This window comes from Microcebus murinus, chromosome 9 (genome assembly GCF_040939455.1).
Source record: "Microcebus murinus isolate Inina chromosome 9, M.murinus_Inina_mat1.0, whole genome shotgun sequence".
NCBI lineage: Eukaryota > Metazoa > Chordata > Mammalia > Primates > Cheirogaleidae > Microcebus > Microcebus murinus.
Genome location: NC_134112.1, coordinates 11359942 through 11386442, shown reverse-complemented (window position 1 = coordinate 11386442; position 26501 = coordinate 11359942). Strand labels below are relative to the sequence as shown.

The window sequence follows — 26501 nt, the reverse complement described above, 5'->3', positions numbered from 1 at the left end:
AAGAATATAGCCTATGATGTGTTTGCTTCTGTCTTCTGGATTGAAGACATGGTTGAAATCTTATTTTAAATTCTACTATTTAAATGGTTGAAACACTTTTTAAATTCTATTAACATTTCTCCAAAAATTTTAAATAAAAATCCCACCCATAACCTTCTAAAATATACTATGCTTGTATGTAGGCTGGTAGGTATTATATGTGTGCATATATGCATGTTTGTATGTGCATGTATGTAAAGCCCAGACCTCCATAGCTCAAGCTCTTCTATTCCCACTCCCCAGAGGAAAGTACTTGTTACCAGTTTGATTTTTGTCTTTCCTATTTTTTCTCTATTATTTTATAGACATAAAATATTTATTAATATATTGACATCAATATCAATATAAAGATGCTTAGCTATTACTCTTCTTTAGGCAAGAATATATGTTTTACTTACAAATATGGGATCACATCACAATTTTCCATTCTCACTTACCAATAAGATATGGACAACTGTCCAGACTAGCATTTGTGGTTGTCCTCCATTCTTTTATAATGGCTACATAGTATTCCATGGAATATCAGTATCATTTGCCTGTTAAATAGACATTTACATTCTTTCCAGTGTTTGTTTGTTTGCCTGGTTGGTTGCTTTTGATTTGACATTACAAGCAATAGCTATTCTTGTACAGACATACTTTTTTTTATTTCAGTATATTACGGGGGTACAAATGTTTAGGTTACATGTATTGCCTTTGCCCCACCCAAGTCAGAGCTTTAGGCGTGTTCAGCCCCCAGACAGTGCACATCACACTCATTAGGTATGAATTTACCCATCCCTCCTCCCCCCTCCCACCTGCCTAACACCCAATGAATGTTATTACTCTATGTGCACTGAAGTATTGATCAGTTAATACCTATTTGATGGTGAATACATGTGGTGCTTGGTTTTCCCGTTCTTGAGATACTTCTCTTAGTAGAATGGGTTCCAGCTCTATCTAGGATAATACAAGAGGTGCTATATCACCATTGTTTTTGTGGCTGAGTAGAACTCTATGATATATATATATATATATATATATATATATATATATATATATATGCCACATTTTATTAATCCACTCATGTATTTTTTTTTTTTGAGACAGTCTCACTCTATTGGAACACTAGAGTGTGGTGACGTCAGCCTAGCTCACAGCAACCTCAAACTCTTGGGCTCAAGCAATCCTCCTGCCTCAGCCTCCCGAGTAGCTGGGACTACAGGCATGTGCCACCATGCCCGGCTAATTTTTTCTATATATTTTAGTTGGCCGATTAATTTGTTTCTATTTTTTTTTTTTTAGTAGAGATGGGGTCTCGCTGACCTTGAGCGATCTGTCCACCTCGGCCTCCCACAGTGCTAGGATTACAGGCATGAGCCACAGCGCCGGCCCTCCTCTCATGAATTGATGGGCACTTGGGTTGTTTCCACATCTTTGCAATTGTGAATTGTGCTGTTATAAACATTCTGGTGCAGATGTCTCTTTTATAGAATGTCTTTTGTTCTTTTGGGTAGATGCCCAGTAATGGGATTGCTGGATGAAATGGTAGTTCTACTTGTAGCTCTTTGAGGTATCTCCATATTACTTTCCACAGAAGTTGTACTAGTTTGCAGTCCCAGAGAAGTACTTTTAACATACTCGTTTTACCATTGCTTTATCTGAGAATAAAACTGCTGGGTCATTGCATAGAATATTTTAAATTTTAATAAATACCTCCTAATTTCCTTCCAAAAATTTTTAATTGACTATGTACTTATTTTTTAATTATCAAAATCAGAACAAGGAATAGTATATAGCATTACCTCCTACACAGTCTTCAATTTTCTTGTCCTTATCAAACCAGTTTATCAACACACAATTAACAGTATTATTTTAACAAAAATTTCCCATACATATCTTGTATTTCAATAAGAGATTTTTAAAATCTTATTTTTATTTTTTAAATCTTTGTGTTTGATTTTGTGACCCTATTACCAAAGTCATGATGAACTATACACATTTAATTGGTTTCAATGCTCAGTTGTAGTTCTATATTTATTCAATTTTATCTCTATCTTGCTGACTTGATGTATGTTTTAGAAGAGATTTTTAGAAAGGTGGAAGAGTGGTATGTTTCTGAATTCCTCTATATCTTGAGATACCTTTTTGTTGCTTTTACATGTGAATAACTTGGTATGGTATAGAATTTTTATTTACAAAATATTTTGTACTCCCAAATGCTGTTTCAGTGTATTTTAGCATTTGATGTTGCAGAATAGAAATCTGAGTCCAGCCAGTCTTTTGTTTGTTTTTACCTATATTTTTAGCCTGTCACTTGTGTAATTTTTTTTCAGTATTGATAATTTAAATTTATAATATATTTAGGATTAAGATTTTTATTCTTTTTTTTTTTAACACTAAGAATCTTCTAGATTTGTAGAGCCAAGGATTATATTATCTCAGGAAAGTTTGCATCTATACAGTTTTTGATTTTTGTTTTATTTATCATTTTGATTCAAGTTTTCCTCCCTTCCCTTCCTTTCTCAATAAGGAAAACACAGTTTCAAAGTTGGGACTCCTTTATCTGCACTACTTAGTTTGCATTTATTCTCTTATTCATCTCATTGTACTTTCCTCTAGAGTTTGGTAGTTTTCTCAGGGTTACCCTTTATATCAATCCTTTATTTTCTGCAGTGTCTTTTCTCCCCTTTCAATCTCCAATATTGATTTTCAATTTGTATTTGTATTTGGAGTTTTCTTGCATTTTTGTTGTTTCTCTCTCTCCTTTCTGTATCTTTACCTTCACTGTTGTTTTTTAATCTCTTTATATTTCCCTTGTCAATTTTATAAAGTTACCTAGGAAAAACCTTCTAAATGAAAAAAAAAATTTTTGCAGAAAGTCATTTAATAGATAGGATCTTTTCTTTAATTTCTCAGAGCAATGTTCTCTCTTTAATTAAAGCATACCTTCAGCACTCCCATTTTTGTTTTTGCGTTGTTTGTTTTACAGATTCTCAAATGGCCAGGGAGTTATCTGGGCTCAGGGGATGTTAGGTGAGAGAAGCATTCTTAGCTTCCTCACTGCTGATTTGAGTGGTTTCCTTTAATTTTCAGTGCCTTGCAGGTAACGTGGGTCTGCAGGATTGTGGTTGGGTGTACGCATCCTTTGACAGGTTAGGTTATTTAACTGAACTAGAGACTCAGTTTGCAGTTTTTTTGAACAGTATACTCCATCTAAGTCTTTGCTCCTGCTCCGGTATTCTGCTTCCTTAGCTCATCCTGGCTCCACCGTAGTTTGTATAGCTTTCATCATGGATGACTAAGCATTCCAGAGAGCAGCACATCTCTGCCTGGCCCTTCTGTTCTCTGTCATGTCTATTTTGTGAGATATAGATCCGAGTGGATGCATAGAGAAAAAAAAGAAAAAACAGTGAGGCAGTTGCTAGACTTTCTTTAGCTAGTTCAGAAGACAGATGCCACACAGTGGAAGGACAGCCCCTGATGTGTTTAGCTTCATGCCTCAGAGTTGGTTGCAAAACATGAGGTGGGAGGAAGGCTCAAAGTTTTATCCTACTTTATTTGGTGTCACATGATCTATGCTAAGACTTCAGAGGTTAGAGCATGTGATGTATAGTCCAAGAATGCACTTCTTTGTCCTTCATATCAAGGATGCACTTGTTAGAATCTTGCCCAGATTTTGACCAATGTGGTCTTCTTATCTCTTTTGTTTCTGATAATACTGTCACTTTGGGGCCCCAATTCTTCATCCCTCTCTGTACTTATACCTTTTACATTGTGACCTTGCAGTTTATTTCAGCAACAAGTGGAGTCCCTTTCCCTGTCCCTGGAGTCTGGGATGGCTTCATGTTGGGCTTTGGCCAACAGAATATGGTGGAAGTGACACTTTTGAGACCAGAACCGAGAAGCCTTGCAAACATCTGCTTCCTCTGAGCCCAGCCGCTGCCATGAGAACAAGTCTGGACTAGCCTGCTAGAAGTTGAGTGACCTCATGGAACACAGCCAAGTTGTCCCAGATGAAGTTATCTTAGATCAGCCAGCTCCCAGGAGACCTGCCAACTGCCCACACAAATGAGCCCAGCTGAGATCAGTTTAGTCTGGCCCAGATCAGCAATTTACAGGAAATTTATAGACTCATATATGGTTGTTACTTTAATCAACTAAGTTTTGGGGTGGTTTGTTAGGCAGCAATAACCAACTGATACAGTATATGTAATCACAAGAGGTCTTAGAAAGACCCTTGAAATAAGTGACAGATTGGGCTTCAGATAAACTGAAATGATTTGCTTTCCTATCGGCAGAAATGCAAGATCCAATCCCCCTCACCCTGACTAGTATTGTTTTTCTAATATGTAGTTTTGAGGGCAACTAAATTGGTAAAAATGGTCACTCAATTTAATTTGCACTTAATTGATTCATAGGTCTATTTAAGAGTTTTTCATGCGTTTATTATGAATTTTAAATCATTCATCAAATTTTCAGGGTTCTTTTCCCATTTTACTTTTGTGTCAATGGTTTTAAAAAATTTCTTGGTTGGCCGGGCGCGGTGGCTCACGCCTGTAATCCTAGCACTCTGGGAGGCCGAGGCAGGCAGATTGCTCGAGGTCAGGAGTTCAAAACCAGCCTGAGCAAGGGTGAGACCCTGTCTCTACTATAAATAGAAAGAAATTAATTGGCCAACTAATATAAATAGAAAAAGTTAGCCAGGCATGGTGGCGCATGCCTGTAGTCCCAGCTACTCAGGAGGCTGAGGCAGAAGGATCGCTTGAGCCCAGGAGTTTGAGGTTGCTGTGAGCTAGGCTAATGCCACGGCACTCACTCTAGCTTGGGCAACAGAGTGAGACTCTGTCTCAAAAAAAAGAAAAAAAATTTCTTGGTAAAAACCTCTTTACATATTTTCAGTATCTAACTTTTCTCAAAACACTTTTAAACTTAGTCATAGTCATTACAGCCTGTTGAAATCTCCAAATGGATTTGCAAAGAACATTACTAGTGGAATGAGCTAAGGAATGTTGAATGCTACCATATGTTAAACACAATGCTATAAACTTCACATTTGAAATCTCACTTAAATCTCAAAAATTTTTAAAAATGTATTATTATTATATTGCCTCAGCCACTCAATGTAGTTCCATCAATAACTTTTAAGGTAAACAATATTAAGGAGTAATTAAAAATGAGGAAATTGAATCTAAATAAATTGTTTAAGAACACAAATAAGTAAATGGTAGAGCCAAGTTTTAAACCCAGCTCATTTGACTTGTACCTATACTCTTTACCACAATGCTTAACTGTTTTTCCTAAATGAAAGCTTGGAATTGTTGAGGAAAGGGAATATAGTGATATTTGTTTCTATTTACTTTTTTTTCTTTTCTGTCCACCTATGTTTCAATCCTAAACCATACTTTGATTAGATTAGTGAAGGATCATTCTGGCATGTGATAAATATTTTTAACTGTCTGCCACTTTTCTTTGTCTTGTGCTTTTTAATAAGTTTTTTTTTTATATATAGGGTCTTGCTATGTTGCCCAGGCTGGTCTCAAATTCCTGAGCTCAAGTAATCCTTCCACCTCAGCCTCCCAAGTTGCTGGGATTACAGGTGCTTGCCACTGCTCCAGGCTTTTTATTAAGTATTTTGATAGAAAGGTGGGTGAGAGCAAATTATCTGGCTGCCATCCTAACTTGACACCTTTGTTATCAACACAGCTTCATAATCTAAAATTATCACAAATTTAAAGTCACACTGTAGATTTTGCTTTGCTCTCTCTATAAATGACAAATCTTGTTTCAGTTCCTGGCTTTAAAAACCTTTAGGGTTCTCCATTATTTGCAGAATTAATTCTAATAGCTGGAGCAGGGCATATTTGGCCCATCACAATATGTCCCAAACCTTTCTTCTCAGTCTTATCTCTGAGCCGCTCTCTCTTTGCTCCCATTAAATTGAACTCTTCATTATTTCCCAAGTCCATTCTATTCCTTCGGTCTTTTACCTTTTCATGTATACTTTTTTTCTTCTTCTTAGGATGTCTTCTGGCCATTCAACAAACTTCTCTTCTTCTTTTAAAGCCCTATTAGTGGAGGCTTTTCTAGCTCCCCCAGCCATAGTTATTAGGATATGGTCGCTCCTATCTTACTGACAATACACTTGTATCTTGGCACCTACACCATATTGTACTGATATGTTTGACTTGACCACAAGTTTAGTATGGTCCATATTTATCCTGCCTATCACAAATCAAAAGCTCAGCAGTAACTTATTTAATTAATAAATAAAATAAAAATATATGCAGGAAATAGAAAGTATACGCAGGGAAATTGAGAAAAAGAAACAAAAAGCATACAGATTGGAAAGCGAGAAAGAAAACTTGCTCTAATCCTAGACTACATAATTGTCTACATTGAAAATTCTAAGAAATCTACACAAAAGCTGCTAGAACTAATAAATGAGTTTAGCAGTGTCACAGGATACAAGATAAACACACACACAATCATTTGTTATTTCTATTCTAGCAATGAATGAGTTTTAATTATGTTTCTTATTTTTCATATTTTATGATATGTGGACATCTTAGGGGCCTTGCTGGCTGGGAAGAAACTGCCTCCCAGGGATTGCTAATTCCTAGAGATAGCAAACAACTTGCCTATGAGCTCACCATTCATATGGAGACCAACCAACCCTGAGCCCGTACTCCCAACCACCACCTTCATCTAATTCTCACACGCCAAGTCAGCATTTCCCTTGCCCCAGTTCTTCCTAGGGCCAAGTACAGGACAACTAGAGACTCTGAAAGTATTCAACTATTACATCCTAAACTTGCTCAAACTTGCTTACCCTGCCTCACCAATTCTTCCCACAGGAAACAAACTAAAAGCTCTGAGCCATATTCTCCCCTGGTCCCTTCTGCCTCCTATATGGCCCCAGGGGCTCCCCCTGTGGTCCTGTGGGGTATGACAGGCCTTCTGTTTCTGGGGATCTGTGAATATTAAATTCTCCCTTCATGGCAATCATTTCCATGTCTGCATGTCTGTATGTCCATACCTGACTAGAACAAATCCCAGGTATAATTTACTACAAAGTGAAATTCAAAATTAAAGTCAATACCTTTTACAGTAGTACCAAAAAATCAAATTCTTAGGTATATATCTAATATAATATGTGCAAACTCTTATATGCTGAAAACCTCAACTCTTGATGAAATAAATCAAAGAAAACCTAAATAAATTCAGAGATATAGTAAGTTTATGGATTGGAAGGTGTTAAGAAATTGGAAGATTGTTAAAAAGTCAATTCTTCTGAAATTGATCTGTAAATTTAACATAATCACAATTATTGGCAGAAATCTTTTTGTAGATATTAACAGTTTTAAATTTAGATGAAAAGGCAAAGAAATGAAAATAGCCAAAATAATCTTGAAAAAGGACAGAACAGGAGGACTCACACTACCCGATTGCAAAACAGCATAAATCTGTGTAATTGAGATAGTGTAGTATTGGCAAAAGGATAAACATACAGATCAGTGACATAAAATAGAGAATCCAGAAAGAGACTGATTTTTGAAAAATTTCAAAAGCAATTCCATCAAGAAAGTATAGTCTTTTCAATGAATGATGCTGGAATAATTGGTCATCCAATCTGCAAAACAAGCAAACAAATAAAAAAAATCACAACCCATACCTCTTATCCAAAAAATAATACCAAAAGCCTTAGTGTAAAATGCAAAACCATAAAACTTGTAAGACAAAACATAAGCAAAACTATTTGTAATCTTGGTTAGTCGGAAGGGTTCTCATATACAATACCAAAAGCATGACCCATAAAACAATAATTGATAACTGAACTCCGTCAACCTTCAAAATGTTTGCTCTGTGAAGAAAACTACCAAGAGAATGAAAAAAGAAGCCACAGACTGTGAGAAAATATTCAGAAATCAGTGTCTCGCAAAGAAGTTGAGTCCAGAACCTACAAAAAACTCTCAAACATGAACAATACAAAAGCAAACAACACATTTAAAACTGGGCAAAAGTTTTGAGCAGCCACTTCACTAAAAATTATATTCAGAAGGAAAATAAGCACAAAGGTAGATAGATGCTTACCATCATCAGTCATGGGGAAAGCACAAATTAAAACCACAATGAGATGCCACCACATACCTATGCAACTGTCTACATTTTAAGCAGATTGAAATGCTCTTGACTAGGCTACAGACTTCTCTGCCTGCTTTCTGACCTTGCTACATTAATCTGGATGTTCTTCCTGCACCCCTGTCACCTCCTACAGATCCTTTATGTCACAACTCTGGCACCAAGAAGTCTGCCCTTGCCCCCCAACCCCCCCCCACTACCCCCCTCTGGGCCTGGATTAGGGCCTCTGCACTGCATGATGCTGGAACCTCGATTTTCCTTATCACTGCACCTACCCAGTGAACAGTGCTTGCTTGTTTAATGAGAGGTTTTATTTTTTTATTTTTTTTTGAGACACAGTATTGCTTTGTTGCCCAGGCTAGAGTGAGTGCCGTGGCGTCAGCCTAGCTCACAGCAACCCCAAACTCCTAGGCTCAAGTGATCCTCCTGCCTCAGCCTCCCGAGTAGCTGGGACTACAGGCATGCGCCACCATGCCCGGCTAATTTTTTCTATATATATTAGTTGGCTAATTAATTTCTTTCTATTTATAGTAGAGACGGGGTCTCGCTCTTGCTTAGGCTGGTTTTGAACTCCTGACCTTGAGCAATCCGCCTGCCTCAGCCTCCCAGAGAGCTAGGATTACAGGCGTGAGCCACCGCGCCTGGCTAATGAGAGGTTTTAATACCCTCAGCTCTAGTCTCCATGAAGTCAGAGACTCTGTCTTCTCCAAGGTTATATCCCCAGAAATTAGCATATTTGAAAAATTGTTGAATGAACGACTGACTTCATATAAGAAAGTCCTATGCTCCTTCACGCAACCCAGCCTCTGCTTGACCCCCTGACCCTGACCACCCTAAGGTTTTTAGAGCTTCCCAGAGAGCCACTGCCACTCCCTGGCCATCTGTAGGTTTATTCACCCCTCAAAACTAAAATTCTCTTTCCCCCCTGGTAGAGGAAGGCCTGGTTTCTCTAGGTAACTTGCTCAGCTGCTCCAAGTTGGATACACTAGCCTCCGAGTTATCCTGAGCCTTAGGACCTAGCGTGTCCAAATGACGATCTTGTATTACCAGCTACAATTTGATCCAGTGGAGACAGACTGTGTTAGACCCTACCCCAGGACCACAGCTTCCACAGCTGGGTCCTTTTGCTGTCTTAGTTATAAAGCATTCACTTCTGCTGTGACAGTGAAGGTCTGTTTCAGAATATGAAGCCCCTGATCAGCTCAAGTCATGGTTTTCTCAGCACTGTAGGGACCACTTGTCTTTATCTGAAAGTGGTCTGAGATGTGGAGGCATGCCAGCCCCTCCCTGGGTCCTACGGGGCCCCAAGTTATAGATGGTGGGGGACAAGGTTGCAAGGGCATCATGGTAATATAGGTGTTTGTATATGCTTCTCAAAATGCCCTCATCACCTCGTGCCATTATATAAGATTAGGATGGGGGGGCATTGAGACTGTGACTTATTATTATTGTTTCTATAACAGTGTTTTGAGTGTATTAGAAACATAATAAATATGACTACTTAAATGGATGGCTTTAAAAGTCATGCCAAGTCTGTTCTTTTCTCCATCAAATATTCTTGTCTTTAAGGTCAGGGCAGCAGACATCAGTGAATTCTAGATTCGAGGTCTTCTACTCAAAATGAGATCTTAGGCACATTATAGACCCCAGTGCTGGTTTTGTTTGTTTGTTTTGTTTTCTTTCGTAAGATGGGATAATACTACCCAGACCGCAGTGAGACTGTTGAGAATAAAAAGACAACACACGAGTCTGTATGTTGCCCTTGCACCTGGCATGTGGACGGTGCTTTGCAAGGAGTTTATCTGCTCAACATGTTCCAGGGGGAAACTTTGTGTACTGCACTTCAATATCTTTTACCTTCAGTATAAAGAAGAAACTCTTTGGGGGAAAATAAAGCACACCTCAGGATCGTTAACATTAATAACCTTTACGAGAGATGCTGACTTGTCAGGTCATCTCCATGATAGATGGAACAGAGAGCCCAGTTGATGCTGCATCCCTGAAAATAATGAGGTGAACATCCTGGCAATTAGTTGAGGTAAAGAATTATCCTTTATTGTGGTTCAGCGATACCATGCTAATTTAGAAACCATGGATGCTGGTTTATGCAAGAGTTTTTGTTTTCTTTCAAGTCTCCGGTTGGAAATAGCACACAGTTGGTTGCTGTTGCTGTTTACTGCCGCAGCCTATCCAAGTCTATTCTCGGAGGGTTTTCTTCTTATAGGAGTTGATGCTAGTCCAAGTGTAAAATCTCCTGGAGAAACGTGTGCCCAGCTTTCTGCGTGGATCGTGAGCTGAGATTTGAAAAGTGGTCAGCTTTGAACTCATCTGACCAGAAGACATGACTGCTGTCAGGCAAAAAAAAAAAAAGAAAAAGAAAAAAAAGAAAAAGTGGGGAGGGGGCTGTGGGGAAAGAACTGGGCACCTGGAGTTAGGAAAGGGAAGGGTCGTGCCTCCCTGCAGAAAGGAGCACAGCTGGTGAGGCTGTCTTCACATCGTCCAGGGTTTCCTCTTCTGGAAAGTTCAAGTTTCCAGAGTGAAATCAATGCGGATAGGCAGGTCAGTGAAATGAGAGACCCTGAGAAACCACCCCTTGGGCAATGCTGTAGAAGGTGGCAGGAAACTTGGTTTGGGAAGATCTGTACTCAGGTCTCCAATAAAGAGTTCTGGAGTCAGGGTGACCCCTTTGTTTACTCTAGAAGAGGTCTGGGTTTGGGGTATGGAAAAGAAGGTAACTCCTCAGGATGTAAAAAATAGCTTGTGTAGGGGTTGCTGGGCAGGAGAATGGGAGGGAAAAAATGAGCACTGAGAAGAATGCTGTTAGGTCATAGAATCACAGACGATGGAGACTGTGGGCTCACAAACTCTGCATCTTGTGTGAACACATGCAAGCCAAGTGCCGGCCAAATCCACACAGATTTACAGATCCGGAGCAGCCAGCAGCCAACGGTGACCAGCATTTCACTTCTCTTTGCATCTCCGTTGGCTGCAGAAGGAGGGTTTTAGACTTTGCTTCCTTCTACTTCTGGCATTCTGACACTGTGCGCCGTTTAATATAAAACCCGGTTTGGAAGACAGGTTTGCGTGACAATAGATATTCTGGGGTGGTTTTTATCCTTTGCATTTGCAATTACGATGTTTGTTTCTGCTGTGTAAATACAGGAGGGAGCGCTGAAATTTGTCCCTGAGTGCTCCTAACTGTGTATAGATAGGCAAAGAAAGTGTGTAAGGCGGAGGCCAAGAACACCTGTCACAGGGCACCTGCCCAGGGTGTCTGTACCGCATTCTTTCTGAATACACTGCCTACACACAACAGGGCCAGTGAGCTGGGGCTGGGGCTGGATGTGCCGGCGTGCGCGCTGGGTGTCGGAAGGATGGGGCCGGCAGCAACAAGAATCAATATATATTTACGGCGGGGGCGGGGGTGCGCGGAGGCTGCAGGGCGGGGCAGCGCTAATGAGAGCGAGCCCGGCTGTGGTTGGTTCTGGAGTCTGGTACCCACAGAGGAGCAGGCAGGGAGGGAGGGGATGCAGGCGGGAGGATAAAGCGATGAAGTGTGCTGCGTTTCCGCGCATCAGGCGCCGTTGTTGGAGCCGGAACCCGGTGCGCCTCTGACCCAACCGGCCCGCTGCCGGCGCACACACTCACAGAGCCGCGCCGCTCCGCCGTGGCCGTGGCCGTGGCCACCGCTCTCTGGGGCGCCCGGCAGCCAGAGCGCCGCGACAGCGGGCGGTCTCCCGGGTCTCCCCCAGCGAGTCCCCAGCGCCCGGTGCACTATGCAGGGCACGTGCACCCCCCAGCTCTAACCTGCGCGCTGACGGGAGCATGATCTGTGCCCAGGCCGGGGCTGCCAAGGTAAGCGGGCGCCGTGCGGGGACATTGCCTGCCGCCCCTTCCCCCGCCCTTCTCTGGGCGGATTCTCCGCCGCTCGCGAGGTCCCGGCAGCGCCCTCCCTCCCCAGGGCCGGGATCCACCCTCCTCCCCACCCTCTCGCTTCTCCCGCGAGGTTCAATTGTCAGCCTAGGACGCGCCGCCGCCTGGCCCGGTCGGCATCCCCGAGTGGCGACCCCGGCTTGGGTACATTGGGCGCACCCGGCCCTCCTGCGGGGCACAGAGAGAAACAAAGAAGACCCCAAGCGGGTTTGCAGCGCCTCCCCCGCCCCTTAGCGCCCTCCCAGTGGCGAGGAGGTGTCAGGGGAGGGGGCGGAGAGACCTACGTAATCCCCCTTCCCAGCCCACACCCACCCCTTGTGAACCAAAGCGCTGGATTTGCACTTCGCCTTGGGCTCGCTTTTGGACAATTGTGCGCGGGCAATGCCGGTGGTCAGCCCGGAGAGCGCCCACAGCCTCCCCGCGAGCTCGCCCGTGCTCGCTTAAGGGGCGCGTGGCCAGGTCTGGCCCTTGCTCCCCGGGGTGGTGGCAGGCGAGAGGATGCGCGGCGTGGGTGCTCCCCGAGCGCCTCCCGGCTCTCTGCCGGCTGCGCCGCTCCGCCGGGCCTGCCACCTGAGTTTTAGCGGGAGCAGCCCGTCATGTCGCCTACCGTATTGCGACCTGCAGACAGGCAGGGAGGGAGCCGCTGGGAAAAACGCGTCCGGTCCATTTTTGGCTGGAGGTGCGCTTCCTCCTACCCCTACGTTCCCGGGGCCGTGACAAAGCAGCGACATCCGAGCGCTCGAACAACGTAGCCCCTCCATGCCCAGCTCCAGGGCACTCGGATGGTTCTGCTGCTTTGACGTCCGGGCCACTCGGCCGATTTTCGGAGTGTGCTGCGTGGTCTCTCGGTCTTGCACACAGCGGCTGGGCACCATAACTTCTTCCGTGCCGAATCTGAGCGCGTGGGGGGAGCTGGCAGGAACACAGGCTGCGGAGATGCCTGGCTTCCTGTGGGTCTGGGCACAGCGCGCCTCCGTCTGCATTGGGCTGACACCAGATAGCATGTGGGGATTTTCCTAGTTGCAGAAGATACTGTTTGACGTCGCTGTAGTTCTCTGCTTACTTCTCTTGGGATCTGCAGTGGTGCAATTCTCCCGTGTTTTTGGCCCCTCTCTTTGAAAAGATAACAATGCCGTGTTCAGCAGAAATGGATACAGCAAGAGCAACATAGTTCAAAAATTAAGAGAGGCAGCTTCTTTCTTTTCCTGGGATTTAAACGCGATTTAGAAGGGCAGATGCCCTATCTGAAAAGGAGAGTCTTTAAAAAGACCCCGGCAGTGTTGTGGTCCCAGGCGTACCAAAGCAGGTGGCCAGAGCTGCGTTCCTCGCCCGCGGACTCGCTCCGGCTGTGACTATTACGGTAATTCATTCTAGATTGGGGATTCATTTTGAAAATGTGTGTTTTCCACTAAGAAGGGATTAGAGTCCACATGTCTACCCTGGTATGAATGTGTGTGCCTGTTTGGTAGAGATGGTAGAATTCCCGGTTGCCTGTTCCCTCTGTTTGCTGCCTCCTCTGGAATGTGGTGTTGGAAAAACAAAGCACCACTTTAATTCCTAGACCTACAGGCAAATTGGTCAGAGTGTTTTGTTTAATAAGCCAAGTCCTGACTAATTCCACACTAGAATCCCAGTCTAGTGCAGCTGGCTGCTTTGTGGAATGACAGTTCTCTTTTTTTGTCTGGGGTTTTTCATGAAGGCCAATTGCCTAAGTTTGTTCGGATTGTGACATTATTGACTTGGCAGGGAGGCCACATCCTGAGCTGAACAGCCTATCAGTGCATCAGCACAGAGGACTGCAGCTGCTCTTATTTTTGTGTATATGGCATCATTTGGCTTGATTCCTTCTACACTTCTGGCTTTTAAAGGTGGATGTTCTAAAAGATCGCTTTAAGCTTTACCTTCTATGATGCTTGGGTCAGATATGACTCTATAAAGGAAATATTAAAAGGCCAGATGTGATCATGGGAAGACAAGCCTCAGTCTTGTTCCTTATCTGTAAAGTAAGTTGGACTAGCTGATTTCTGTGGTTCTAGCATTCTGTCGTAACTGATACAGGAGTAGGAGAAGTTACTCAGATTAGGAAAGGCAAATAATTATAGCCCAAACTGATAAACAAAACAAGGATGGATTACAGAACTTGCAGTTTATTTTATGTTTTAACCCCAGTATTTGTATTTTTCCCATAAATAAAATTAGCCAGCCACTCAAACAGGTCATTTTTTTTTTCCACAATAGCAAAACATTTGGTTAGAGATTGGGGAGCAGAGAAAAATGTTGACTTCATTGGATAGCAGGGTTTTTTCCTTATTTGTGGATTTACTTATTCATTCCAACCATGTTTCAGATAATCAAGAATTAGCTTAATTCCAGTGATTGATTTTTGTTTGTTTCTAATGAAAGACTCTGGATAGCTGTTTCATGCTATGCAGTAATTGGCAATAGCATTAGACTTACTTTCCCTGATATAATTTGGTATTGCTCATAAAACTTACTAGCACTGCTCCTTGTTATAAAAATGAGTGAGGCAATGATTGTTCTAAACAGGAAAGCAAAGTGTTTTCATGTGCTTATAGCAATTTTACAATTTAAGTATAGTTGAGGCACCTGGTCATTGATTCATACTGAGCCACAGAATTTTCCAAAGTTGTACACTTATTTTTTTTGAAGTTACAATCAAAATAACATCCTGGAATAACAGTCCCTGCTGGGCATAATTAACTACTTCCTGTCTTTTTTTCGCCATAGCCTTTTTGCTCATACAGCTAAGGTAACATTTATCATATTGCAGTTACCTGAGTTGTAAATGAGCCACAGCCTCCTTGTGTTAAATGTGGGATGAGCTTCTTCAGGACAAGGACATTGTTATATTCATCTCCATCTCTCCAGCACTTAGCACTTTGCCTGGTACAGGATATGTTCTTAGGAATGTTTATTGGTTTCAGGGCATAAACATGCCCTCTAATTGTATAGGCGGGAGGCAAGTGGAAATCCTTTGCTTCATGAGTCAGCTGGGGGAATCAGAGAGGTTATGTAAGATGCTTAAGGGAACCGGTGAGCTAGGACTCAAATCCAGGCCTTCCACCACCCTGCCTCTGACGGAAGCTCCACCCACCCTCAGTAAAAAAAAAAAAAAAAAAAAAAAACAACAAAAAAACATATAGAGAGCAAGTTCAAATGCGAAAGGTTTTGGTTATATTTTTCACTTCAATGATCTGGCTTGTCCATTTTGACAAAATTTATCTGAAAGCTGCTCTGTTCTGTCTTACTGTGGCCTTAGAAGGAAGTTTGTTTGGCCCAAGTGCTCTGTCCTCTAGTCTGCGCTTAAACCCTCTGCCCACCTTCGTTCCAGGTCGTGATTGTAACACCCAGAGCTAGTTAAGATGATGGACATGTCTAGGGAATGCTTCCAATAACCCACCTATTTGTTCAAATCACGTTTAACCATCATAAGTTGTGCTTCTGAAATGACTGAGCAGTTAGACCACCTTTCCCGGGCCAGCTGTGCTTGACTGAGTCTCCCAACAGGCAGATTTCTGGACTAACAGATGTGACTTACATATATGGAGACACCTGCTTCCCTCCCATTTGCTTGCTTCCTTTTCCATCCTGAAAAACAGGACAGGTTACATTAGGAAAGTAGGAAGTTCAGTACCCAAATGTCTTTTCTGTAATGCAGCCCTGGGCATATTTGATGTTCATGGTCTTGTAGAGAAAACAATGTGACATGTTCCATGGGGCTCTCTTCAAGTCATTTTTCCTCTCTGAAGTTTAGTTTCTTCTTCTTTAAAAGTAGGAAGTTGAACCTGGTAATCCCCAAAGTCACTTCTAACACCACGATTCTGTGATTATTTTTGTTGGTTTATTCAGTGGAACAAATTGGAGAATAAAAAATACAAGTGATAATTTAACTTTGCAATCTATGTAATAGAAATTCTTAAGGCTATGTGTGTCATCCTGTGGGTTATCTAATAACCACTTTGAGCCCTCTGTTAATGCTATTCTCTGTAAATTTCTATAGTAATCCTTTCTTACTTGTAAAACTAAATTTACTATATTAAAGGAAAAGGTTTGCGGCATTTCTTATTCCCTGTGAAGAGCGCAGTGGTAGGAAAGTATGCAATCTTCAAAATGTACAAAATGTTTAGAATTTTAGGGTTTAATAATCAGGGTTCCAAGACCTATAGTAAAGCATTTTATTCTCACCATTGAGTACATTTCACAGCTGAACAACTCTTGCATCAAAAGTGTTCCTCAAGATTCATCCAGCAATTTCCCTTTCAACTTCTCTCTGGCTCCTCATTTTGCTCTTTTTCCTCCCACTTCTTTAGCTCCGTACAGCCTCCTGTAATATCCCCCACAGATGTAAAACATGCCAGGAGTACACTGTCACTCCCTCACCCTCCATCCCCTGTCCCACAGAGGCAGGAGTATAGTGTATGTATATTTCTCACAGACTTTCTGACCACCATGTGGAACCTAAATACCATGAATTTATAGATGTTCAAAAGTCTATTTAAATCTTTTGGGAAACAAAGTAGCATATTGGCGATTTTATATATCCCATCCCATAGTGTGTGGTTGTGGGGGAGGGGGAGGACTGGTAAGTAGTTGTCCTATTTTGTGACGTGGGCACTGTAGGGAAAACGGTAAGTGCAGGATGACATTACTTACTGGCAAAATCACAAAGACCACTAAGCTCCCAGGACATCTGGATTCCCATAGCAACAAGTGATGTGCACTGTTCGTATTCTTCATTCAGCACCCATACTTTTTCTGATGCACATGGAGGACTGAAAAATAAGGATGTAGTGTACAGACAGGATTTTCTGGTGTTATCAGGCATGTATACATGCGATATTTTTGGTAGAATTCAGTGGATGCAACTTAAGCTGGTACTGGGTTGTGGGGGGTGGGGGCTGGGAGAGGACGCCATCTGTGCCCATGATGACAAACGCCATCACGGAGACTTCATTCGGGGTCCCTTTTATATATTTAGTAGAGCAGATTTTCCATTTCACACTTTCTAGATATATTTGTATTGCACAGATGTCAGGAAAATATCATGTGTGTGAAAGAAAAAAAAAAAAAAGATCAAATTTCACATCCATGGCCAGGGATTGTAATTCAATCATTTTGTCCTTAAACTGACGTCTATTTAGCTTGTACAAATGTTCCTTGCTTTTGTTTTCAGAGTTTAAGTCAGAGCAGTTTGAGAAACAGAAATCTCAGTCCTACCCATTGTTAAAATTCAGAGATTCAGATTAAGGGGGAAAAAGATGGAGAGAATGGGATTGAACATGTGAGTCCTTGCGTCAGCGCTGTCACTAGCAGAGCCGATGGAACTCACCAGCAATTGATTCCTCATCTTCCTTCCTGTAACACACAGGCCACCTGAAAAATCTACAGTCAGTAGATTTTTATTCTCAAAAGGACTTCTTTTTTTCCTCACCATTTATTCATTCCTTTTACCGTCAAAACTTGAAACTACTCAATTAAATTTTTTTCCTCTATTGCAAGCACAAGTTATTTTTGTGGAAATGAGCTTTTTGAAATTGAGAAAAAAATAGTTTTGAGGGATTTGACAGTTTCATCTCCCCCTCCCCCATCCCAGCATTGTCCCTAGTGTCCCCTGTGTGCGCGATCAGACACAGGCCCTGCGAGAAAAGGGGATGACAACAGCAAGGAAATAATTGGCGTACAAATGTCCTGCAGCACAATATAATGTAATTTGGCACATACAAACCCCTCCCCGACTATACGTCCCCCTGCCATGGATTTTCTGTTCCCTTATAGAATATGCCTCAAAAAAGTTGCCTCACTGGCTTTCTGCACTTTCTCCATCTCAGCCTCTGAAAACACATTTTATTGTGTAATGTTTGATTTATACAAACGATACATTTAATGTATATGTAACCTGTGAAGCGGGAAAAAAAAAAGCCAGCCATGCAGGCAGAGACCAGAGTGTCACGGGTCCATTTGAGGGTGCCATTGTGTTCCTGCCTTCTGTCACCTTGCGCCTATCATGCAAGCACCTCCACCCAGGATCAGGCTCCAGTCCCCATCACTTCCCTCCACTGGCCTCATTATGGTCCCCAGTGATCTCTGTCGAGAAGCACGAAGGCCAATTCTCTATCACAGTTTTGCTGATCTCAGCAGCACTCACATTATGGACAACTCTCTCTCTCCCCTGAGCCCCTTGCTTCTTCCAGGACACCAGATTCTCCTGGTTTTCCTGCTGCCTCCCTGGATCTTCTTTCCCAGGGTCTTTGCATGTCTCTCCTGACCTCTGTGGAACTTTGACCTCTAAATGAGGGGATTTCCCAGGGCTTGGCGCTTCTGTCCTATATTCCTCCCCTCGGTCTCAACGCTGTCGCCATGCTCACGATTGCAAGTTTGCTTCAGCAGCCCTGACTCCCTCCTAGAACGCCAGACTTGAATATGCAACTGCTCAGCCTCTCCCTTGCAATGCCGCATAATCTTAACATTAATATGTGCAAATTGTAACTTCGACCTGCGTTCCCCGAACCTGCTTCTCCTCCAGTGTTCTCCGTCCCTGTATGGGGCAACTCTGTCCTTCCATTTGCTCAGGCCAAATTCCTGTGAGTCCTCCTGACTTCTCTCTCACCCAAATCTAGCTTTCGGCAAATCTCTCCCCCTTCCTGTCACCCTGTCCACCAGCACAGCCATCCCCCTTTCAGCCACCGTGACCTCTTCGAACTGGTTTCCCGCATCCCTTGCCCATCTGCAATCTTTTCCCTATACAGAAGCCCAAATGAGCTTTTAAAAATGTAAGTCAGTCATTCATTCAACAAACACTGAGTAAACACCTGCTGTGTGCCAGGCATCGGTTTAGTTGCTGGGATGTAGCAGGAACACAACACGAAACAGTCACAGATCCCTGTCCTCCCAAAGTGCACATTGTGCTACTGCTTTGCCCACAATCCTCCAGAGCTGCCGTCCCACTCAGAATGAAGCCCTGACTGTGTATTTTGCACTCAGGACTCTGCATAAGTCCTGCCTCACCGCTCTCCCAGTCCCCAGGGCCCTTGCTCTTCCTAGAACATGCCAGGCGCACTCTGTTCCCTTGACCTGGAGGGACTGTCCCCCCAGCCACCTGCTTCCTGGCTCCCTCGATTGTCAGGTAGCACACCTTCGCAAGGCCTTGCTTTGACCACCCGCTTACAATGTCTCTCTTCATCTCCCCGCCTTCTTTTTCCTCATGCCACTCAGCACCGCACAGTTTGTGCTATATTTTCTTGCTTAGTGCTGTTGTCTGCCTCCCCTTCTAACCTGTACGCTCCATTAGAGCAGGAATCCGTTTATCTGCCCCGAGCCTGCGGCAGTGCCTGGAACGTAAAGAGACGCTGTGCTAGAAGGTTGCTGATGGGCTGGATAACGTAACAGGTGCTCACCTTGACCGAAATTCGACCTCAAAATTTTCTCTCTTTCCACTTTATACCAGATAAAAATTCCTTTAAAATCGGCTGGATTCGAGGTTGGATGCTATTTTGCGGTCTCTGGATGCTCTGAGAATTCTCTTTTCCTTTCCATAGACTATTCTCCCCTCCCTACAAGGAGGTGGCTGGGGGCCTTCCTTGCTGCCTGGACGCGTTGTTGGTACTGAGCCTTGTGTTTCTCTCCTGGCTGGTGTCCCCTACCACTTAAAGAGAGGGGCTAGCTCCAGCTTGCCTGTGGCGCCTCCTCGGCTCCTAACGAGTAGTAGCCGGTCACTCAATTGCTGTTGCATTGAATCATTTATTTGCTGTGACTGTCACTCCTAGGACTTGATAAAAACTGCTCTTTGCCTGCCGGTTTCTGCTTCCTCTGGACCACACTGACTTTGTCGTCTTGGCTGTGGGCATGTCATTGCTGTGCTCTAAGCCTTCAGGAGTGGCCACAGTCTACACAATAAAGAACCGGTTCCCTAGGCTGTGGCCAGCCCATGTTCCCAGCACGCCCCTTTGATCCTCCATGGCAGCCAAATGGATCTTTTTTCTCATTTCTCCAAACATGCTCTGCATTTTCCTATAATTACGCACTTTTTCCTTATGTTGTTTTCAACTCTTAGACTCCCCACCCCTCTGTAAATATGCCCATTTTTAAGATCTAACTTAACCCTCGCCTCCTGGCAGAAACCATCACTCAGTTTCCCAATAGAATATGATTTCTTTCCCCCTCTGAATTCCCCTGTGATAGGTATCATTATGTGCTCGTTATTTACCCTCCTGCCTTTCAGCCTCCCTAAACGCTGAGCACCTCAAGGTTAAAGACTGTGTCACATTTATCTTAGTATTCCTGAAAATACGTGTCCCACTATCTGCCTCAGCAGGTGCTTCTCTGAATGCTAAATGACTGAGTGCAGGGAACAGCCTGAGAATTGAGAAGGCCTGTATTTCGTTGCTTCTAGATGGTTATACACACTGCATCGATGCATTGATGAAATGCGTGCCATGATTGTAAGTAGAAAGTTAGAAGAGGTGGGTGCCACGAGGACAGAGATTTTTATTTGTCAATTTTCCTAAGTGCCAAGAACAGTGCTCTGTACTCAATAACTAAAGACTGAATGAAGTGGACAGCTACTATCTTAAATTTCTAATACCCTTGTTATAGAAATGAGCAAACCTGAAGACTGGAGAGCTTGCCCAAGTTCACGATGGTTGGAGGTGGAACCTCATTTTCTGCAGTGTGAGTCCTGTCTTTTCCCTGCTCTCCAGCCCTGCCATGAGTAGTGTCAGACCTGAACAAGGATTGCCCAGTAACCTTTTGCAAGGGGATGCTCACCGCTGTTACTGTCTTACCAGTATCTGAGGGCTTCCTTCTTTAGGTGAGGCCTGATTTTCAGATCTTCTGAAAGTAGCAACAGAATAGAAATTTCAAAGGACTCGGAGACCCAGAAATACAAGACAAGATCACAGTTGTATGTTCCCACACTGGTTTCTCCCTCTTCCCATGTGGTTCATTCCTCTTGCATATGTCTGAGCAGATCTAGACTCCTTGGCTTTGGAGGGCCAACACTTGGGGGTTTTGCTGAAACCCAATATCTACACAAAAGAGTCAGGTGGTCAGTTCCTCTCAGAACCTCTCTCAGAGCAGAATCAGTGGAAGCAAAGTCATTGGTTGTCATTTCAGCAGGGGATTTAATTGGCAGTGCTGCTTTCCTGCTTTAAAAACAACTTTCAACAGCAAGCTAGCACAATTTTTGATGAGATATCTCTCATAGGAACTTTGCAAGCGTTCTCCATCCTGTTGTTGCAATAAAATAAAATTTATCTTTCTTGGAAACATACATTTAGATCATGGTGTGACATCCTTGGGAAAAATAGTTGTAATTCACTAACTGTTATTTTCATCTTTTTCCCAGGAGAGAGGAAAAATATCACTATATGTATAATAAATGTTAAGGAGGCTTCAAGCTTCTAAAGAGAAATTTGACAAAGGACTACTGATCATAAACCAAAATAAAAATGTACCATATGTATGTATACACATGCTTCTATACACATATATAGAGAATATATATATATATACACACATGCAAGATATATAAATACATGCATATTTTTAAAATTCTGGTTAATTATCTTCAAATAATTTTCAATTATAAGCATTTATGGTTTTTGTGTGTAGGATTTTTCCACCTAGACAAAAATCTACTTAACATTTAAGGCGAAAATATCTAAAGATGAAGCAGAATTCAATCCCTCCAGTAGAGAAACATCTAGTTTGAGAAGTCAATTTGAAGACATTGCAGCCTTTCAGGGCAATTATTTTATTTTTCACACTATTTATGGAATGTCTGTCATGTCCCAGACGCTGGGCTGGGGATGTTACCACGATAAATGAATCCACAGCCACGTGTCTTGTCTTCACAGAGCTTAGAGTGAAATCCTCAAATTTACAATATTGCTTCCTGAGGAGCTACTCACAGTTTGTTCATTAAATAGAACAATTGCCCTTGTCAGGGGCCTAGGAATCTTTGTGATAGTCTTAGATTAAACGTAATTTTACCAAAACTGAGTGTTCCTGTTGTTGGCCTTAGGCAGCTTAGGGCCAAGGCCCTGGGTCCATTCCCTGACAGCCCAGTGCTGAAGGAACATGCTCCCTCTTGACCTGAGGCTTTGCCACGAATTTCCTTTTCTCCAGTGATCCAGAGAATCTTTGGGAGCAGGGAGCACTTTTTGTCTAAAAAATCCATATGGACTTTGGCGAACAGCTGTGTCAAGGGACATTGACCTGGCCTGAAATTTGGATTTCTGTGGTTTCTGCCCACTCAGGACCCACAGGCAAAGTGGACAGTCTGGTTCAGTGCACATTGTTAGCAGGTGGACAAGGTCAGGGTGGCCCCTGCGCCCAGCCTGCTGCCTGCCTGACACTGTGGAATGGTGGCCCTGTAGCCCTTCCAGTGGGGCCAGCTGTGGGGCGGAAGAGAGGCAAGGACAGGCCCTCTACTCCAGGGGCCATGTCCTGCTCTGGGTTAAATGGCATTCATTACTTTAATCGAGGATGTTTTCTAATTTCTTGGAGAAAGCATCCCATGAACCATTTCAGCGGTGTAGAAAAAGTTGAGGGGTTATGGCAAGAGAAATAAAACAAATCTAAACCCAGGTTGTACCTGCAGGTGTGGGAGTGATGGAGGTGGTAGGCATTGGGGGAGACTGTTGAGGTCTTCAGACGGGAATCCCTCCTTCCGCGGTCCCGACCCTTCCCTTTCCAAGTGTTCGTTTGTCTCTACTGAACAATGTGATTGATGCACTATTTTTATAGAAACATGAAACTTTGCGGTAGAAATGTTTTCTTAATTGTTAGAACTCTTGCCTTTGAAATTCCATTTTAAAGGTGAAAGAAAGTAAACGGCTTTGTTTTTACATTTAGCGCATCTTGGTATGAATTTGCAGATGGCTTTTGAGGGATCCAGATATTTCATTTTTCAAATCTATTTTTTCAAAGTGCTATTAGCAGGTGGAACTCATGACTTCAGGCAGTTTTCAGGCAATGAGCTCAGTGAGATCTGAAAATTAGCTAAGCCATTTATAGATTCATAGAATGCTGGCCGAGTAAGGAACCGAAGCCTTGGTTCCATTTAACCCCCTCACGTTCCACACGGTGGAACATGCCCAGAGCAGCCGCCTCCCAGGGCCACAGGGCTTGCATTTGTTAAACCAAAAATAGGTCCTTTAAGGGCCCGTCTCTGGGCTTGTGGCCTAACACTCTGCAGCACCCTTTGTGAGCTCATTTTAGGGTAGGGCAGGAAATGTAGCTGTCCTCAGGGACCAGGCAGGTGGCTCAACGAGCAAGGTACACAGGCTTTGGGGGCGGGTAGGGGGCTGTGAGGAGTCAGGAGCTCATTCTGGTTGCTACTTAACTTCAAGCCCAAATATTGACAGGGTTGCTAGTTCTTCAGATTTCTCTAAGAAAACCAAAAGACTAATTTTTAAGAGAAATTTTATGAGCTGTTTTTTGCACGTTGAATTTAATGATTTTACAATACTCAGTGGGCAAACCAGGCAAGTCTCAAATTTGCAACCTCTGCTCTAGGAAAACCGTGTTTTTAGGATGCCTTAGTTCAGGCTGCTATAATGAAGTACCATAGACCGAGTGGCTTCTACACAACAGAAATTTATTTCTCACAGTTCTGGAGGCTGGAAGTCTGAGACTGGGCACCAGCATTGCAGGTTCTGTAAGAGCCCTCTTCTGGGTTTCGGACTGCAGGCTTCTTGTATCCTCACACGGTGAAAAAGAGGGCTAACGGGCTCTCTGGGGCCTCTTTTATGAGGGTTGTAATGCCATTCAGGAGGGCTCCAGGCTCATGACCTTTCAAAGGCCCCTCCTCCAAATACCATCACACAGCGGGGCAGACAAACATTCAGTCCATAACAGAGGATTTCCACGAATGGAAGCAAAGGACCATGATTATGCCTTCAAATGACTAAAAGCTGAAACGTGGTAGAAGTGCTTGTCACCTCCTGACTTGCTCTGAGTCCAGAATGAACACTAGTGGAAAGAAGATTTTTGACTCAATAATAAGAAATGTGTTTTATTGCTCAGACTTGTTCAAGAAGTGTGAGGAATCAGCACGCCGGCGTGCCAGAGGCCTGCCAGCCCTTTGCTGGGGACGCTGGCTAGGTCTCTGCCAGTGGAGGCTGGGAAGGCTGGTCCTTGCCCCGCCTGGAGAGGCAATTCCACAGCCTCCTCAGTCCGAGCTCCAGGAGACCTTGCTTTCTAACCTGGCTTTGCAGTCATCTCCAGGACTGCCAGCATGCCATGGGAAATGGCCCAAATGCTTTGGGGACAAGATCCATTTAGACACAAGGCACACGTATAGGAGTTTCTCTCACTTTGTTTTTTGAAGAAAACCCCACCAGCTTGACTCTCCTTCTTGCATTCTGAGGGGCCGATCCGTGCCTTCCTGCATAATTGCTCTGTTTTCCCTCGTCCATAAAACATTGTGCAAGCCTTGTTCACCTTCCCTATCTCTGCCCCACCACTAGGAAAATTCCCCTCTTTTCTTGATTTTTGCTACAGCACCTTAAAAATTTTATTTTTTAATATATAACTTGTATATATCGGTATCTAGAGCAAGGGTCTGCAAACTAAAGTTGGGTGGCTTCCTGATTTTGTAAATGCGGTTTTATTAGGACACGGTCTTGCCAGTCAGCTAGGTAGTGTTTAAGGCTACTTCCATGCTGCATTGGTGGAGCTGAGTAGTTAAGATGGAAACCATAAGACCCACAAAACCGAAAATGTTTACTCACTGGCCCTTTAAGAAAACATTAACCGACCCCTGATTTATATGATGAGTATTATACGAGCATACCTCATTTTATTGTGCTTCACTTTATTCCACTTCAAAGATACTGTCTTTTTTTACAAATTGAAGGTTTGTGTCTAGCAAGTGGAGGGGCACCATTTTGCCAATAGCATGCGCTCATCTCCTGTCTCTGTATCACATTTTGGTAATTTGCACAATATTTCAAACCTTTTCAGATTATCTGTTATGGTGATCTATGATCAGTGATCTTTGATGTTACTATTGTAATCATTCTGGGGTACCATGAACTGTGCCCACAGAAGAACTTGGTAAATGTGTGTGTTCTGACTGCTCCACTGACTGGCTATTCCCTCATCTCTGTCTTTCTCCTGGGCCCTCCTGATTCCCTGAGGCATCACAGTACTGAAATTAGCCAATCTATAACCCTACAATCCCAAGGGTTCAAGGGAAAGCAAGAGTCACATGTCTCTCTCTTGAAATCAAAAGCTAGAAATGAGTAAGCTTAGTAAGGAAGGCGTATTGGAAGCCAAGATAGGCGGAGAGCTAGGCCTCTTGCACCAGTTATACAAGTTGTGAATGCAAAGAAAAAATTCTAACGAAAATTAAAAGTGCTACTCCAATAACACAGGAATGATAAAAAAGTGAAACAGCCTTATAGTTGGTATGGACAAAGTTTTAACGGTCTGGATGAAAGATTAAGCCAGCCTCAACATTCCCTCAAGCCAAAGCCTAAAGCAGAGCAAGACCCTAACTCTCCTCAAATCTGTGAAGACTGAGAGAGGTGAGGAAGCTGCAGAAGAAAAGGTAGAACCTAGTCGTGGTTAGTTCATGGGATGTAAGGAATGAAGCCGTCTCCATAAGATAGAAGTGCAAGGTGAAGCAGCAAGTGCTGATTTAGGAGCTACAGCAAGTTCTTCAGAAGATCTAGCTAAGATCTCTGATAAAAGTGGCTACACTAAAGAACAGACTTCCAATGCCGATGAAACAGCCCTTTACTGGAAAAAGATGCCATCTAGGACTTTCATAGCAAGAGAGGAGAAGTCAATGCCTGGCTTCGATGCTTCAAAGGACAGGCTGGCTCTGTTGTTAGGGTCTAATGCAGCTGGTGGTTTCAAGTTGAAACCAATGCTCATTAACCGTTCTGAAAATCCTAGCGCCCTAAGAGCTATGCTAAATCTACTCTGCCTATGCTCTATAAATGGAACCACAAAGCCTGGATGACAGCACATCTGTTCACCACAATGGTTTTCTGAATATTTTAAACTAAGCCCACTATTGATGAGACCTACTGCTTAGAAAAAAAGATTTCTTTCAAAATATTACTGCTCAGTGACAATGCACCTCGTTGTCTAAGAGCTCTGATGGAGATGTAAAAGATGAAGGCTGTTTTCATGCCTGCTAACACAACATGCATTCTGTAGCCCGTGGATCAGGGAGTAATCTTGACTTTAGACATACATTTTGTAAAACCATAGCTGCCATAAGTAGTGATTGCTCTGATGGTTCTGGGCAAAGTATATTTTTATCTTTATTTATTTTTTTAAATTTTTTTAATTTCAGCATATTATGGGGTACAAATGTTTATGTTACATATATTGCCTTTGTCCCACCCAAGTCAGACCTTCAAGCATGTCCA

At 43.0% G+C, this 26501-nt stretch overlaps 2 protein-coding genes across 5 annotated transcripts in view; one reads left to right on the top strand and one right to left on the bottom strand.

Annotated features, from left to right (window-relative positions):
• Nucleotides 1-4797: 4797 nt before the first annotated feature.
• Nucleotides 4798-13173, bottom strand: LOC109731259 (uncharacterized). Its single transcript, XM_020289916.2, has 2 exons — nucleotides 12701-13173; nucleotides 4798-7651 (listed from the first exon to the last, which is right to left on the bottom strand). Exons 1-2 carry the CDS (start codon nucleotides 13095-13097, stop codon nucleotides 7617-7619), a joined length of 432 nt encoding a protein of 143 aa, XP_020145505.2. The 5' UTR covers nucleotides 13098-13173; the 3' UTR covers nucleotides 4798-7616.
• Nucleotides 11679-26501, top strand: part of HECW1 (HECT, C2 and WW domain containing E3 ubiquitin protein ligase 1) — a 405077-nt gene continuing 390254 nt past the window's right edge. For 3 of the 4 annotated variants that reach the window (XM_020289913.2, XM_076006287.1, XM_020289911.2), the window contains exon 1: nucleotides 13093-13453. The gene's annotated coding sequence lies outside the window, so the exon portion shown is untranslated. Of the gene's footprint in view, nucleotides 12016-13092; nucleotides 13454-26501 lie in introns of those variants that run through there. The other variant, XM_020289912.2, reaches the window with a different exon arrangement.